Genomic DNA, 16198 nt, shown 5'->3' on the forward strand with positions numbered 1-16198 from the left:
GTCCCAGCACCGAAGTGTCCGGGGGAGGGGAGGTAGGGGGTGGGGGTGGAGGAGGGAGGAGATGAGGAGATAAGGGGGTTTACCACCGGTTGCCGTAGCCACGGTCACCGCCGCCGCCGCCACCACCACCGTACGAGTTAGCGCCTGAGCGGAAGCCGCCACGGCCACCACCGTAACCACGGCCACCACGGCCACGGCCACCGCCGCCGCCACCACCATAGCGAGACATCTCCTCGAGCTCTGGGGGCACCTCCGACTTGGACTCGCGGAGAATGCCGATGAGCTCCCTGGCCTGCTTCGAGTTGTCGGTGGTGAAGTAGGTGAACGAGGTACCCTTGGCACCAGCACGACCGGTACGGCCGATACGGTGAATGTAGTCCTCGCAGTTGTTGGGGAAGTCGTAGTTAATGACGTAGCTGGCATCAGCATTGCTCGAAAACGAGGCACTCACGCAATGTCCTTGACGTCTGTTAGGGCAATGATATCACAGAGCAGTGAGCAAATTCAAATTGAAGAAGCAGAAATCCAGATGAACGAACGAAGCAAGGTCAACACACAATCTCACGGGGAGTGCCCTCTTGCACGCGACAGGACTCGGAATCAAGGCCGAATCTCCAGGAAGGGAACGTTGCGGACACTCAGTAAGCCGACCACACAGGGGCCGGACAAACAGATGGGGAGCGTGTCTGCCGCGTCACGGGCGCGCTACCCTCCTCGCTTGAACTAGTGTTCAGAGAAGGGCAATGGCGTCTGTCTGCTGCTGTGATCTGGACTCGAGAGAATGCTCATCGAGAGAACCTTCAAGAGAGAGAGAAAGATCACGGCCAGACGCCTGCGCGCACAACCGGTTTGGAGATTTTAGTGACCAGGGTTCAAGAGCCTAACGCCTGTGACAAGTTAGAACGGCAGGGGGACGTACCAAGACCACGCGACGCGACGTCGGTGGCAAGCATAATGGGGCTGCGGCCGGACTTGAACTCGGCGAGGACCCAGTCGCGCTCGGCCTGCTGCTTGTCGCCGTGGATGGCGAGCGCTGGCCAGCCGTCCTGGCGCATGAACTTGGTGAGGTCGTCGGCGACACGCTTGGTGCCAACAAAGATCAGCACCTTGGCGTTCTCACGCGAGATCTGGTCGAGGTGCTTGAGGAGCATCTGGCGCTTGTCAAAGTCGGAGCAGACCGTGACGTGCTGAGCAACGTTGTGGTTGGCAGTGAGGTCCATCGAGCCAATGTTGACCTGGATATAGTCGTGGAGGAAGTCAGTGGCGAGACGCTGGACGTCCTTGGGCCAGGTGGCCGAGAAGAGGAGGGTCTGACGGTCAGGGCGAATCTGCGAGACAATCTTGCGGATCTGCGGCTCGAAACCCATGTCGAGCATGCGGTCGGCCTCGTCCATGACGAGGTAGGTGACGCGACGGAGGTTGGTCTTGCCAGACTCGAGCATGTCGATCAGACGGCCAGGAGTGGCGACGACAATCTCGCAGCCGCGCTGGAGGTCGCGGATCTGAGGGCCCTTGGGCGCACCGCCGTAGATGGCAGTGTTGCGGATTCTGGACGACTTGCCGAACTTGGTGCACTCGGCCTGGATCTGGACCGCGAGTTCACGAGTGGGGGCAAGGATCAGAGCGATGGGGCCATCGCCGGGAGAGAGGAGCGGCTGCGCGTTGATGTGGACCATGGCAGGGAGAGCGAAAGAGATCGTCTTTCCGGAACCAGTCTCGGCAATGGCGACGACGTCACGACCCGAAAGGGCCATGGGCCATGCCTGGCACTGGATAGGGGTGGGCTCCTTGAAGCCAAGGGCGCGGATCTCAGTCATGCAGTACTCGGGGAAGCCAGCCTCCTCAAAGTTAGTGATGGGGCGGGGAATGTTGCTGCCCTGGATGCGCATGTCCTTCTCCTTGCGGAATGCAGTAATCTCCTCCTCGGAGCGCGCAGACACGTCCTTGTCCTCGATGTAGAAGTTCTTCTCGAACTTGGTGAGCTCGGCCGTCTGCCAGTCGATGTTGCGGAGGCCAGAGCCGAGGTTGCCCATGCGGTCACCACCTGCAGAGTCAGCATGATTCGAACGCAACAATCGTCGATACGAGCCATTAAAGCCGCCGCCGAAGCCGCCACCATGACCGCCGCGAGAGAACTGACCACCACCACCACCACCGTAACCACCACCGCCGCCACCGTAGCCACCACCGCCACCGTAGCCACCACCGCCGCCGTAGCCGCCGCCGCCGTAACCGCCACCGTAAGACTGGATGTCAGCTGGATGTTGGGATGAGGGAAGGTGGAGCGCCATCTCTGGGGAGAGAAGGTTTCACGCTCCTCCTGAGTGGCGAAGAATTTCGCGACTCACCATTATGCGAGGTTGTTTGGGAGTGAGAGGTTGTAGAGAATGACTGGTGGTCGTGGATAGACCTGTTTTGTTTTGTTTCTGACGTGTAGAAGAGACGGGGTGTGTCTCGAGAGGATGAGTAGAGGTAACGGGGAGAGGGAGGAAGGAGTAGAGTTGAGAGGAGGAAGGTGGATCTGTTGATAGCGACGACACTCTTGTGGCCCTCCTCTCCCCCTTGCCCTGGGAAGTCATGTGCGCCCTGGGGTGGAGTGCGAGAAAATACTCCCGAGTTCCAGGTGAAGCTTTTCCACTCAAAAAGTCCTCTGGCCCAGAGCGCTCCATTAATCATCCAAGAGGGGATCGTATAAGTTCGGGATTAGGTACAGACCACGTGTTGTGGCACTCGCACCTCCTTCTCCTCAAGCGTCTGACCAAAGTTGGAAGATGGCCTTCCTTCGTTCACCATCTTCCCCTCCCCTCCCATCAACAGCTCAAGATATCTGCTAAAATGGTATGTCCCCCTCCCCTCCCCGGATGAAACTATGGACATTTGCACGTCAGTACGACAGCCGCGCTCCTAGCTTGCTAGGCTGCGGCTGGCACGAGTTCACTTCGCATTTCTGAACCTCTCGTCAGCGCGCGTGAGCATTGCTGACAGCAGGCATATGAACTGCCTTGATTTTTGAGCCGGCGCAAGCCGGGGTGGCACTCGAGTAGATTGATACTGACCCTACACCTTTGTCGCGCAGGCGCTGCCTGACGACACGCTCTCAGTCCCCCGTCGCAGCGGTAAGACCTTTTGTCGAGCCATGCTGTCGGTGGGGATTTCCGGCCCAAGTGGCTGGACGAGCGGAGAAGAAAGACTTGACTGGGCATGTCCCCGCCTCTATACGCCTCCACTGAGTGGGGACTAATCAGTCTTGGCAACATTCCATATTCCTGCTGAATGCATCTTTGCTGTATTCCTGTCTCCTGTTGCGTTTTTGCTTGTCGCTGTTTGTGAATGGTTTAGCAGATTTAGTGCTTTTGCTTACAGAATCCGCTCGAACGCGTCATGACGGAAGTATAAACTTGCGGTGGAGGTCGCCCAGTTGACAAATACACGCCCCGCCACCCAACAACACCAACAACACCAACAACACAATGTTCGTCAAAGATATTGTCGAGCGTGACGCACCACCTCCAACAGCACCTCGTCCGCCTGCGCAACAGTCTCGAGGCTTTCCCACTGCCTCCCACAGGTCAGGGGGAAGCGCGTTCGCCCGCGCACGCAAGGATGCGAAAGTTCGAGCGGGCGGCGGGCTGACGGTTGGCGAGGGCCGGGTTGTGGAGGCTGTACCTGGTGTACAACCCTCTTCCCAGGAGACTCTACCGTCCGCCTTTCAAGGCTCATCCCAGAAGGCTGATAATGGAGAGGAGCGCTCCGCCATCTCCCTGCCTGCTCTCTCCGCGGCTGAGCAGATCCGCCGTCAAGTGCACACCGAGAACCTTGCGCGGGTCCAGGCCATGTCTCAAGCTGAGCGCGAGTCCGAAGCCGACGAACTAAAGGAACGCTTTGGCACCGACATCGTGGACCTCATGCGTCGCCGGCGCGCGGCGCGTGACGGCGCGAGGGTGGGGCCGCGGCTGGTACAGAGCCAGAAGGGGATGGGGGTGTTTGAGGGTGGGCCGGTGGAGAGACCGACGAGGGGGGAAGTGGAGATGGGGGACATGGGAGAAGAAGCAGGTCTGGAGCGAGTGGGAGGCATGGGTGGGGTGGTAGATCGGGTTGGTGAGCTCGGTGCCGGGGAACGCGCGCAGAACACTGCGCGTATCGCGGGCATGAGCACCGCTGAGCGCGATGACGAGATGCGCGACCTCGAGGAACGTTTTGGTGCGGCTCTCCTCGGCCGCCTGAAGAGCACGCTCGCGAAGCGCAGCTCCCCGACGCCAAAGCCTGCAGAGCCGAAGCATGGTGAGCTGATCTGAGTCATCACAGCTGACGCCAGCCGCGAAGCCTGTGCATGATCATCCCACATCGGACCCGCGACCCTTCAAGTCCCTCAAGGCCCAGTCCAAGGTCCAGCCCCAAGCCGAGTCTTCCAAGGCCGGACCCTCCAAGCCCAAGTCCGTGCGCTTCGACGCGCCGCCCACACCCACCGAGCTCCGGCGCTACTTCCCAGACGCGCCGGCGAACGACCCAAAGCTGGAGTGGATGATGAACTCAGCGGCGGCCTCAGTTCAGCCCCCTCCCCAGACAGAAGAAGGGGAAGATGAGAACGCTACCCGTTTCGATTTGCAGGGCAATCCGCTGAGCCAAGAGCAGGCAGCAAAGCTGCCCTCTCATCTGGGGCTGCATCATCACGGCGCTGCCCCCGAGATGGCGGGATACACCGTCGGCGAGATCACGCATCTCTGCTACTCGACCGTCGCGAGCCAGCGAGTCGCAATGATGGGTGTCCTGGGGCGGGTGGTGCGGAACTACCGACGCGCTGAGGCGGAGATGAAGCCGAAACCGAAGGAGGAAGCCAAGGAGGAGGATGGGGAGACCAAGAAGGAACAGGGTTGGGTTGCGGACTGCCGCGACGCTGACGTAGAGGGGAAAGCCCTCTCTGTCTCCTCCTCGATCCTCGCCTCGCCCACGCGCGCTCTCTCTGTCGTCTCCGCCGCCATCGACCTCCTCTTCGTTTCCCTCGGCGGTCCCTGGCCCTACCTTGACCACCCGCCCATCCACTTCCACCCAGACCCCACGCGTAATGGCGAGGCCACAGGTTGTGCCGCAGTGGCATGGGACGACCTTTCCTCTCGCCTCTCTGAACTCATTTCCTCCGACCTGCCCCCTTCTACCCGCGCACAGCTCCTGCGCATCTTGCGCCGGGCGGCCACAGCCGCCCCGCAAGTCGCGGAGGCGATCACCCCGATCGTCCCGCATGCCGTCAAGGCGCTCGTTCTCCGTCCTGCCTGGCCGAGTGAGATGCCGAACATCGATGCGCTCCGGCTCTTGAGGGAGACGATCGAGAGCTCGAGGGAGGCAGCGGAGGCTCTGCGACCCACCGCTGAGGCACTGCTCAAGTTCCTCGCGACTGATATCCCGATCTCGGGCAAGGAAGTTGTGCTCGAGGTCCTGCGTATCCTCTATGGGCTGGGGCGATATGGGATGGGCGCGAGCTTGGCCGCGAGCGCGCGCGAAGTCTGGTCGCGCCTAGCGACATGGATCTCCACCGAAGGAGGGGAAGTCTATGTGGCCTACTTTGACCTCCTGCGCGTCTGGGTCGTCTGCGCGATCGATCCGCACCGCACCACGCCCGAACACGACCTCACCTGGTCCCAACTCTGTGCGCTGGGTATCGTTGACGAGGCCACCTCCGCTCTCCGCACTCTCCTTGCGGTGGAGAAGGAGTGGACCAAGATCGCCGCGGTTCTGGCAGTGCTTGCCGAGTACGCCCTCGGCGCCTCGATTAACGGCCAACGCGGAGGAGAGGGCGAGAAGGACGCTCTCCTCAGCTCATTGCAGGAGATGGACCTGTTGGGTGCCATTCCCACGTCGGTGGCGGACATCCCACAGGATGGGGGGTTCAACGCAGCGCTCGCCCAGGTATTCCACCTCAACAACGCCCTTGACTTCAAACTCGTTGTGGGTCCGCCCCTCCAGCGACTGGTGTGCTGGACTCTCTCGACAGCAGGCAGGGGAGACGTGGAACTCCGCCACGCCGTGCTCACTACTGCGAAACGCGTAGTGGATCTGGGCATGTGGGCCCGCAGCGCGTTCGACCTCGCACTCAACTTTGGGCCCGGGGACGAACCCCTCGCCCTGTCGCTAGTTGACGACATCATCCGGACCGACTGGGCGGCTCTGGCTGACCTCGAGCACCACCATGAAGAAGGCGACGAACCCATACAGCCAGTACTGAACGCGATCAAGTCCATCGGCCACGCGGACGGCCTGACGATCCTCCGCCCCTTACTACACGCGACCATCCTCCCCGCTTTGGCGGACATTCTCGCGCCTCGCCCCTCACACCTCTACCTCAAAGCGACGGGTACGCTGCGCCCTCCCCCTCCAAATCTGCCACAAGCTCTTCCCCTCCTTCAAGACTGGGTATTCTCCCCCCTCGACGAGCTACTACGCAGTGGCGCCTCACAGGCCCTCGACCTAGCCCCAGGGGACTGGGACGCGTCCGAACCCCAACTCGTGCGGGCGACGCTGGCGCTCTCCCGCCTCGCTCACCTCACCTCCCCAAGTTACAGGAATCGGACTGACGCGATCCTGGGGGCAATGAAAGTCTTCATGCTCGAACACGGCCTGCCCGACGCCCCCAACTCGGTCAAGGACGTGTTTAGGGACGACGCCGTCTCGTCGTCTCTCACCGCCATATTGGACACCACGGCCATCCCGTCCTCTGGGGAAGTCGTACCTGCGCCACTTGAGAGTGCAGCGCGCTTCCTTGGGGAAACGCCCTTCTTCCAGTTCTATCAGGACCTCGTGGCTCTCTACGAGGCAGTGAGTTTTGGCGATCACAACTTCTCAGAAGTTCTACTTCCTCCACTCGCAATGAATTATCCCGTCGATTACCGTCGTCTCCTGTGGGCGGAGAGCGGGGCACTCCGCTCCCTCCGTATCGATACTGGAGTGCCTCTCGAATGCGGGACTATCTCGACCTATTTCACGCCCCTCGAGACCGACCGCGGTGTGCTGCATTCCTACGCACGCGCTCTTGTGGCGGGCAAGGAGGGATTCCTTGGCCGCGTGGCTATGCACCACCTCGCCGGCATGCTTTGGAAGGGAACGGACACGGAGCGCACGAGCCCACGCGTCCAGCTCCTCGTGGTCGTGCTTGCGCAGGGGAGCGATGCCGTGCTCCACCGCGTTATTGCGCACGACGTGGAGGGCGAAGACGGCACTGGGACTGTGGGTGAGGGCGAAGTTAAGCGCCGGGTTGCGGCCGCCGCACAGCTCGGCGGACCACGTGCTGTCTCACGCCTCAAAGCCGCGGGGTACGAGATCTAGATAAGATAGATGCATTCACAGGGATGTCACTGCATACACAGAGGCTGGATACCTTAGAGGGGAGCCTGGGGCGACTCCCGGCGCGTCAAGGCGCCACATGGCGCGAGGCCGCGCGCAGCTGGCCGTCTGTCTGTCTGGAGAGATCAAAATCGAGCGTAGTCGCCTTGCTACGAGTTTGTAATCCGGACCTTGATGCCGCGGCGCGCCATGCTCTGCTCGATGTTGACGAGGTCCTCGTTCTCGAGTCGCTTCTCGTTCTGCAGCACGAGACGCTTCAGCTGCTCCTGCTCCGCCCGCGACGCCGCCTGGTGCGTGCGCACGTTGCTCGCGATCGACGAGTCTATCGGAATGTCCACCGAGCGCACCTGCCGTCAGCTCTGAAGGATTTAGATGAGCTCACCTGCGGCTTGTTGCCCTTCTTGGACAGCAGCATGAACTGCATCTTACTCGCGTCTGACTCGCCGTTCTGCTGTCGCTTGCGGAACATAGGCACAGCCTGGTCGAACACGGGCGGCGCAGCCTTGCGCTCAACCGTCGTGTCAGCCAACATGCGCGCAAAGTCACGGTCGAACTCGTCCTGCGCGCGCTCGTCAAACTCGTCGAGCTCTTTAGGCTGGTCACGTATCAGCACGACGTCGTCATCGTCCTCATCGTCGACGTCGGGCGACGGCGTCTCTTCTTCGTCGTCCGTGTCGTCAATGCGCTCAATGCCAGGCTCGCTTGCGCGCTCCCCTTCATCCTCGTCATCGTCGTCGTCGTGGTCTACAGTCAATTGTGATATCCACAACAACTCACCAGTGGCGTTAGCCGCCAGCATTGCATCGAGGGCCTGGGCCGCCTCTCCAAAGTTTCGCAGGCGGTTGACCACAAGTCCGTCTTTGACCCCCTTGGGACGGCCTTTGGGACGCAGAGTCTCGAGCAGGTCGTCGAGCATGAAGTCGACATCCATCGGCATCTCCGCCTTGCAGACGGCATAGAGCTGCAGTTAGCTAGTGACAACGTCCATTTGAAGGGCTAACCTGAAGGACGACAAGGTAATGGTCAAGTCTCCGCCGCAAGGAGCCCTTGGCGAAACAGCTACCACACGTGTCGAGGATCACACCTGCTAAGCGCACGCGGAAGAAGTCCTCTACGGAGTCGATGGGGCTGTCGCGCCCTGGGACAGGGAAGCCCTCAGCTGCGGTCAGCTCAAGTCACTGACGCAGAAGCTCACGGTGTCCAAACGACAGCAGCTGCCAGAGCACCTCAAAGATGACCGCCGCGTTGACGACGCGGTACATATACAGCTCCGCGAGGAACTTGGCACTCGCGATACGGCGCTGGTTGAACTTGAAGATGTTCTCCTGCGCCGGTTAGCCGTAACGAGGTAGCTGAACCAACCTCCATGCCGATTCGGATGTCTTCCATGACCTGGTCCACGACCGCGACGGAGAAGTCGACGTGGTATCGCTGAAGGTCGTACACAATCCCCGCTATCCTACCAATGTTCTCAAACTTAACCTCCCACACCTCTGTGAATGTCCGGAGAAGAAAGTCTGCGGTCTCTGGGTCCTCCCAGTGCATCTTACGCATGAGGAGGAGCACTTTTTCCTGTGCGCGTTTCGTCAGCACGTTGTACAGGAGGTGCTGGATGTAGAGCTGCATGGGCGGCAGTTCGACAACCTCACGTGCGACGCGTTCTGGTGGGTTGCACTGGTGTCAGTAACCATCATCCAGTCATCACCTACCTGGTAGAAGGCGTTCTCAAGCATGATGTTCAGGCGCTGGTCAAGGTGGGTGACGCTCTGCTTGCGGCGCATCAACTCGATCTGCATGTCAGCTACACACTGCCAGGCACGCACCATGCTCTTGGCCGTCTCAGACGTTCCCTCGGAACGGAGGAGGAATCGGCCACACGTCTCCAGCAGGTTGGCAATATTCTCGACGTTGAACTTGAAGTTGTCGACAAACACCTTCAGGACGTGGAGAATGGTGTACGGACGCGCCACCTTGAACTTGGCCAGCTCGCCGTAGAAGCGGACGTTCTGGTGTCAACTCAAGCAGTTTGCGTTAGCCTACCTTCAACCGGACGCTGTCGAGCTCGCGTACCGTCCGCTTGCGCTGGAGGTAGCGCATCTCCTCGTCCAGGGTCTCGATGATACCCTTGCCAACGTCAGGCATGTACTTGTCGATGATGGCAACGAAGCGGCCATAGTGTGGAAGAAGATCGGTGCGGCTCTTTGGAACAGCGCCGATGAACTGATGTTAGCTAAGATACTGGATAGTGAGCAGCGTACCTTGATAAGCCGCCGACGCGCGGCCTTCGAGTTGAGGAACGCAAACTCGATTGCGAGCTTGTCGATCATCTCGCGGTTGACCGCCTCCGGAAGAGCAGCGAAGAGCGCAGTAAGACGCGCAGCCGGGCCTGACTGAAGCTCTTCGTCCCCGGCGCCGTCAGCAGCGGGTTGCGGCTCCTCCTCGTGGGCTTCGTGCTCTGCTGGACCAGACTCTTCCGAGAAGGCGGTGTCGTTCCGGTCCATATGAACAGTCTCCTCCTCACTCGAAGCGCCCTCAAGCACCATCTGTTCAATCTGGCGACGGAGGTCTTCCTCTTCGCGCAGCTGGGCTTGGGCGTCGGCTTCAGCGTCAGCGTCAGTCGCCTCCTCGGGCGCCTTTTCCTTCTCGCCCTCATCCTTCTCGGACTTCTTGCCCTTTACGCCGAGTAAGGACGCAGGAACAAGGTCGAGGAGGTCTGGGAGGTCCTCGTAGAAGCGACGCTCCTCATCGTCGTCCCAAATTCCCCCAGGCACGACGCCATCCTCGCGCACAGTAAACGATGACGTGGTGTTGACGATCTGGAGGCCTGACTTGCCCAGCGACGCGGCGGTTGGGAGGACAGGTGAATCAAGGCCGAGGAGGTCAGCGAGGCCCTGAACACCGGTGGTGAGGCGCTCGACGGCCCGCGTCATGCGCTCGTACGCGTGCTGGCGGTCCTCGAAGATCTCGCCCGACTTGATGTACGCCTCGTGGTTGCGCTTGTCCTGCTCGAGAAGTTTCAAAGGTCAGTCTATTCTAGCGTAAACTCACGAGCTGACCCTTGACGAGCGTCTTGCTGGCCGTGTCAAAGTATTTAGTAAAGAGTTCGCGCATCTGTCTCTGGACCTCGGCGGGGATGAGCTCCTCGACACCGTCAGGAAGCGCTTCGGGTGCGGCACCGTCCGTAGGTGGGACCGAACCGAGGTACGCTCGGCTGAAGTGCTTAAGGAAGGTAGACATGAGGGGGATGTTGGTGTACTGGGGGTCACTCGTCATCTAGGGTCAATATCGAATTTGCCACCTAACGCACGAGTGACTTGAGAACCTTGCCGACCTCGGCCGCGCCCTTGAGCGCGCCCTCAGGCCAGGCCATGAGCATGGCCAGCTCAGACACGATACGGAGGACGGGGCGCTGGCGCGAGATACGCTCCTTGTCCTCCTTCTCGCGGTCCTTCTCAGACGCGTCTTTGGCTGGTGGAGGTGCGGGTGCGAGGATGGTCAACAGCGGGGGAAGCAGCTGGGGGAGAAACTCAGGAGCGAGTCGTTTGTGCAAGTACACAATGATCTATCGTTAGCCTGCTCTGGAGGAGACGCACCTCGACAGCGACCTCGGGGTCGCCGCGTCCGCGGCTCGCGCCGTCGACGACAGCCGCGACTATCTCGGCCGTATACTTGGACAGCACAAGGCCATCAATCTCCTTGATAATGGCATCAACGGGACCAATAAGCAGTGCGGCCTTGAGGCGATTGATTAAAGTCGTGTGCTTCTTGAGCGACGAGTCGAGTTGTCCAGGCGGCCCTGTGGTCAGTCACTCAGAAAGGAGGAACTGACGGTATGGGTCGTCTATCCAGTAAGTGTCGACTGTCTTGAGGAGCTCGCGCCTGCGAGGGTATTTTGCGACATAGTCTTGAGCAGACATTATCGCTGGTCTAGGCGTTGAGCGCGGCAGCCAAGAATCAGAATCAGTGTTGACAATATGTTGTGGATGTGGATGGGGCGACACGAAGTGTGGAGGGCACCTATCGTTTGTCTAGTAAGTGGCAAAGTGGATATAAGCGGACATGTGAGTGAATGTCCGCGGCATGTTCAACAGGAGCAGGAAGGAGGCTTTGGATTCTGGCCCTTATTCGACCCTTTTGGCCTCTTCGCCTCTCTGTGCCTTCCCTTTCGTTCCGCCACCACTGACCAGGCCCGCCAAGCAGCACTGCCGTACCAACTTGCATCATCCCCTCCTTCCCCCAATCCCCCATCCTTCATCTCCATACACTCACTCCCCTCCATCTCTCATCCGTCTCTCCCCATCTTCATCACGGCGGGATCACGGCGGGATTCACATCTCCGCAGTCCGCACGTCTGGCGGCTCTCGCGTAATCACTCGCGCGGGATACGCCCATATTCATCTGGGCTGGCCGACGAACGACGCGCTCGCCGGCCCGGCACCAGCTCACCTTCCATCCTTCCTTCTCCGCCAACCATGGGTCTCCCAAGCCTCCTTCAACACGATGCCAGCTGTGCGCCCCTTCCGTATGCTGCGCTAACCCAGTCCCGCTGTACGGGGTAGCGTTCTCGAATAACCCGCAGCACCCCCATCGTATAGCCCTATCGTCATTCCTCACTGGGCCGCAGAACAAGATCACGGTCATCGAGCCCAACTCGCCCTACACGTCGTCGTCAGACTTTCAGCATCTTGCAACAGCCGGGATCACATACCCCGCAACCAAGGTCGGATGGGAGCCCAAAGAGAGCCTGAGCCGTGACGGCGGGCGTGGTGAGCTCCTCGCCACGACCGGCGATGTTTTGCGTCTCTGGGAGATGAAGTGGGACGGGAAGAGCAAGGACGCTGGTCGCATCGGGTACGGGCGCAATGGGTATAATGACGCCGACGGGTGGAAGTTGCACCAGAGATCATTCCTCTCCAATGTGAGTGCCGATGTGTGCCTCCTGACGCGCAGAGCAAGCAGAACCCATCCAACCTTCCCCCAATCACGAGCTTTAGCTGGAACTCGCAGGCTCCACAGAGTATCGTGACGTGCTCGACGGACACGACTGCGACGTTATGGGATATCAACACCTCGCAGGCGCTCACGCAGCTCATCGCACATGACAGGGCAGTGTACGATTTGTCGTGGCTACCACAAAGCCCCGACATCTTTGTGTCTGTCGGTGCTGACGGCTCGTTACGTGCCTTCGACCTACGTCAGCTCGAACACTCGACGATCCTGTACGAGACGCCCAACGCCGCGCCACTCGCCCGCATCGCCTTCAGCAACCGCGAACAGTACGTGCTTCGAGGACTGCGCTGATGCCAGGCATATGCTCGCGTGTTTCGGCATGGGCGACTCGAAGACGCTCATCCTCGACATGCGTTCGCCAGGGCAGCCTGTAGCAGAACTGTTGGGTCACAAAGCGCCGCTGGGCGCCATCTCGTGGGGATCAGGCGGGAATACAGGAACAGCGTCGGGTGCGACGGGCGGGGGCTACATCGCCTCATGCGGTGAGTCATCTGTCAGAACAAGAATGCTCAGCTTACGTCAGGCGACGATGCGCAGCTCCTCATCTACGACCTCACGTCACCTATACCCACCGAGCCCGAATCACGGCGCAGCACCGTCCCATACACCATGTCCCCACCTGCGACGCCTAACGCCGGGCGTACACCGTCACCGTCACCACCTTCGACGCGCGCCGCCGAGATCCAGCCCCACAAAGCGTGGACAGCGCATGGCGAGCTCAACAACCTCGCATTCAGCGCGTCGAATGACTGGATTGCGTGTGTCGCAGGCCAGCGACTAAACATGCTTCAGGTGTAGCGCGTTCTGGCACAGACTCGTTGATCTCCGAGGCTGTGCACGCGTGCTTTCCATCTGATTCACTCTATCTTAGTGTACGCACCGGAGCCACGTGGGTACGTAAAGTAGACGGCCGGTTAAGTCTTGGGCTGCACGCTGCGCAGATAGATGCTTGCGAACCCCGCCAGGCATTGCAGGTAGGAGGGTTGTATTGGGGCTTTTGGCCCAACATGATGCATCGGCATGATAGATCATTCTTTGTCGCCGTCACTGTCACAAGTCAATGCATACCAAAAAAATACAGGCCCGCAAGTAGGCGGGGGAGGGTACTACAGGGCGCTGAAGCTGGCAGCAGCCCACTAAGCTGTATGGATGAAATCTAGGCGTCGTCTACAAAGCGAAGGCGCGTGTCGTTGGCCTCGCGCACAAGCACGCCCATGTTTTCGTACTCGGCGATTGTGTCCATAAGCTGGTTTTCGGTGAAACCCTTGGCGATGACGCGCGAGCGTACGTCGACCATCGTGAGCTCCTGCAGCGTCTCCTCCTCGGACTCGAAGTCGTCGTCGTCGTCGTCGGCCGCGCGCTGCGCCCGGCGTCGCGCAGCGGGCCCACGCCCGCTCGCCATGTCCTTGATGATGCGGAAAATCTTGGACGTGTCGGTCCGGTCGATGCCGAGCTCCCCGCGGTCCTCGATCAGGCTCTGCTTGGACGCGTCCATGAGGCGCAGCGCCTCGTCGACGTCCTCCTGGCGCACAGTCGAATCCCAACGAAGACGTGCCAGTGCCTGGGACAGACGAAGGACACCAAGCAAGGTACGCGCTGAGACGTACGTAAACGACTTGTCCTCGGCTTCGGCCTCCTTCTGCTCCATGCGCATCGTCACGTACGACGACACAATGTACTCGCTCATCTCCTTCGGGACGACTGGGCGGTACGTGCGGCACTTGGCAATGTAGTGACGCATGAGTGTTGGCTCGACGACCTCAAAGTCAAGCTCAGGCGCCTCGTTGTGCATGTGCACATATGTGACGTGCTGGGCGAGAAGTTCATCATTCTCGCGTGACGGCGTGTCGAGGATGAGGAAGAGGATGTCGAAACGCGACAGGAGGGCGGCCGGCAGGTTGATGTTCTCCACCGGCGAAACCTTGGGGTTGTAACGACCGTACAGAGGGTTGGCAGCCGCGAGGATCGAGGTACGTGCGTTGAGTGTCGTCGAGATACCTGCCTTGGAGATCGAGATGGTCTGCTGCTCCATGACCTCGTGGATGGCAGTGCGGTCCGACTCGTCCATCTTGTCAAACTCGTCGATGCAGCAGATGCCGTTGTCTGCGAGGACAAGCGCACCGCCCTCAAGCACCATCTCGTCCGTAACAGGGTCGCGCATAACGGCCGCAGTGAGACCGACGCCGGACGAACCACGACCGGTCGTGTACACACCACGAGGGGCAATCTTTGTGATGTACTTGAGCAGCTGCGACTTGGCCACACCCGGGTCACCCATGAGACAGACGTTGAGGTCGCCGCGGATCTTCATACCGTCGCCGACGTTCTTGGTGACACCTCCGATGAGGAGCAAGAGAAGAGCCTTCTTGACGTCCTCGTGGCCGAAAATTTCAGGAGCGATCGACCGGGCCATGCGAGAGTAGAGGCCAGGGTCGACACTGAGCTCCTCGACAGCTGCCTCCAGCTCTGGTGTAATGCGCATGTCCTCGTACTGCTTCTTGAGCTGGTGGACGTGCATGGCCTCAAGGAAGGTGTCCTGCAGCAGCCCAGCACGCATAGCACGGAAGCCCGTGTACGGAGTCGGAAGGAAAATGCCCGAGATATTGACGACGTCGCCCGGGTTGATCTTGCGCGTGAGCGCACCGTAAAGATGCACGGTCATCGAGCGGGGGATGTGGCCGACTGGGACCTGGTCGGCCATTTCCTGGATCTTGACCTCCTGGAACGCCTGGAAGCGTGATGCGCGAGTCTGCATGTGCAGGTTGCCGTTGGTCTGGTTCGTCTGACAGGTCTGCGAAGGGCAGGCAAAGAGAGGTGTGAATGACTTGGAGTCGACCTCCTGGAAGATTTCGTCACCGCACGAATCACAAGTGTACGCATTGACGAGGAGAAGAGGCTTGACCTCGGACACGCGGGTGACGATACCGCGAACAGTGATGAGGTGACCGAGATGCTGCGCGCGCACTGCTCGGACAGCGAGAGTATCGGCGCCGCGTGGTGGGCGGAAAAAGACGTTGTAGCGACGCATCAACTCGGGTGGGAACTGCGATCGGTCGAGCTCGCTTTCGTCCTCGTTTCCCGTATTGTGTTCCCGGCGCCACGCCATGACCATGTCGAGGACGTCATCGGACGTGTCCAGTTCATGGTCAGGTTCGGGAAGGAGTTTGTCGAGGACGTCAGCGAAGAGCTGGATGTAGCGGCGTGTGTTTCCCAGAACGTTGTAAAGGAGGGAGTGGTCGGTTGAGAACTGCTGTTAGCGGGGGTAGCGCAAAACAATCTCACGTTTTGGAGGTCTTTGAGGTCGATGATGACCTCAGTGGTCTGGCGGTTGGCGACCTTGCGCATAATGCGCATATACTTGGGGCTTTGGCGCTCATCCATGTGCAGTTCATCCATGTAGTCCAGTTCGTCATCAGTCTCGTCCTCGGCAGCAGCATCGTCATTGCTGGGAATGACCCCGCCGTTAGCTGGCCGCCTCTGGGCGACAAACTTGGTAAGGAAGTCCGAGATCTTCTCTGCGTGTTAGCTGAAATCATAGGCGATGATCTCTATGTAGTTGTAAACGCACGGATCTCCTCATCGTAGTTAATCTGAAGTGTGAGTGATGGATGCAATCGGGGAAGACGCGTCAGGTGGACGACATACCTCAATGGCCGCAACGGGGAGCACGCCCACGTCCTGGGTTGCCATTATGAACAAGAGAAAGGAGGAGGGGGTGGGTGTGGAGGAGTGTGATCACCTGATCCACGTTGAGATGGATGAATGGTGTGGATTGAGGTAGAATGGGATGATGACAAGAGGTGTTTGAGTGATGAGTAGTGATGATGGATTGACCACTCGTTGTTGTATTCCAGAG

General features: G+C 59.9%; 5 protein-coding genes across 5 annotated transcripts; 2 read left to right on the top strand and 3 right to left on the bottom strand.

Annotated features, from left to right (window-relative positions):
- Positions 1–79: 79 nt before the first annotated feature.
- On the bottom strand, positions 80–2351 carry DBP2 (uncharacterized protein; the record flags this gene model as incomplete). The annotated part of the gene is made up of 5 exons (XM_060601816.1): positions 80–416; positions 452–467; positions 920–2044; positions 2090–2246; positions 2349–2351. 5 exons carry the CDS (start codon positions 2349–2351, stop codon positions 80–82), a joined length of 1638 nt encoding a protein of 545 aa, XP_060458272.1.
- Positions 2352–3470: 1119 nt separating this feature from the next.
- Positions 3471–7314, top strand: CcaverHIS019_0506360 (uncharacterized protein; the record flags this gene model as incomplete). The annotated part of the gene is made up of 2 exons (XM_060601817.1): positions 3471–4281; positions 4316–7314. The coding sequence occupies 2 exons, from the start codon at positions 3471–3473 to the stop codon at positions 7312–7314; spliced, it is 3810 nt and encodes a 1269-aa protein (XP_060458273.1).
- A 167-nt stretch (positions 7315–7481) lies between these two features.
- Positions 7482–11249, bottom strand: NMD2 (uncharacterized protein; the record flags this gene model as incomplete). The annotated part of the gene is made up of 14 exons (XM_060601818.1): positions 7482–7679; positions 7715–8076; positions 8110–8293; positions 8334–8491; positions 8528–8657; positions 8695–9006; positions 9042–9122; positions 9156–9338; positions 9373–9552; positions 9591–10334; positions 10381–10605; positions 10640–10894; positions 10926–11128; positions 11162–11249. The coding sequence occupies 14 exons, from the start codon at positions 11247–11249 to the stop codon at positions 7482–7484; spliced, it is 3303 nt and encodes a 1100-aa protein (XP_060458274.1).
- Positions 11250–11804: 555 nt separating this feature from the next.
- CcaverHIS019_0506380 (uncharacterized protein) lies at positions 11805–13140 on the top strand (the record flags this gene model as incomplete). The annotated part of the gene is made up of 5 exons (XM_060601819.1): positions 11805–11841; positions 11874–12250; positions 12283–12608; positions 12640–12824; positions 12866–13140. 5 exons carry the CDS (start codon positions 11805–11807, stop codon positions 13138–13140), a joined length of 1200 nt encoding a protein of 399 aa, XP_060458275.1.
- A 358-nt stretch (positions 13141–13498) lies between these two features.
- On the bottom strand, positions 13499–16032 carry mcm7 (DNA replication licensing factor MCM7; the record flags this gene model as incomplete). Its single annotated transcript, XM_060601820.1, has 4 exons — positions 13499–15589; positions 15625–15857; positions 15911–15932; positions 15988–16032. 4 exons carry the CDS (start codon positions 16030–16032, stop codon positions 13499–13501), a joined length of 2391 nt encoding a protein of 796 aa, XP_060458276.1.
- Between the last annotated feature and the right edge of the window lie 166 nt (positions 16033–16198).

The sequence above is a fragment of the Cutaneotrichosporon cavernicola genome, assembly GCF_030864355.1.
Source record: "Cutaneotrichosporon cavernicola HIS019 DNA, chromosome: 5".
Classification (NCBI taxonomy): Eukaryota; Fungi; Basidiomycota; class Tremellomycetes; order Trichosporonales; family Trichosporonaceae; genus Cutaneotrichosporon; species Cutaneotrichosporon cavernicola.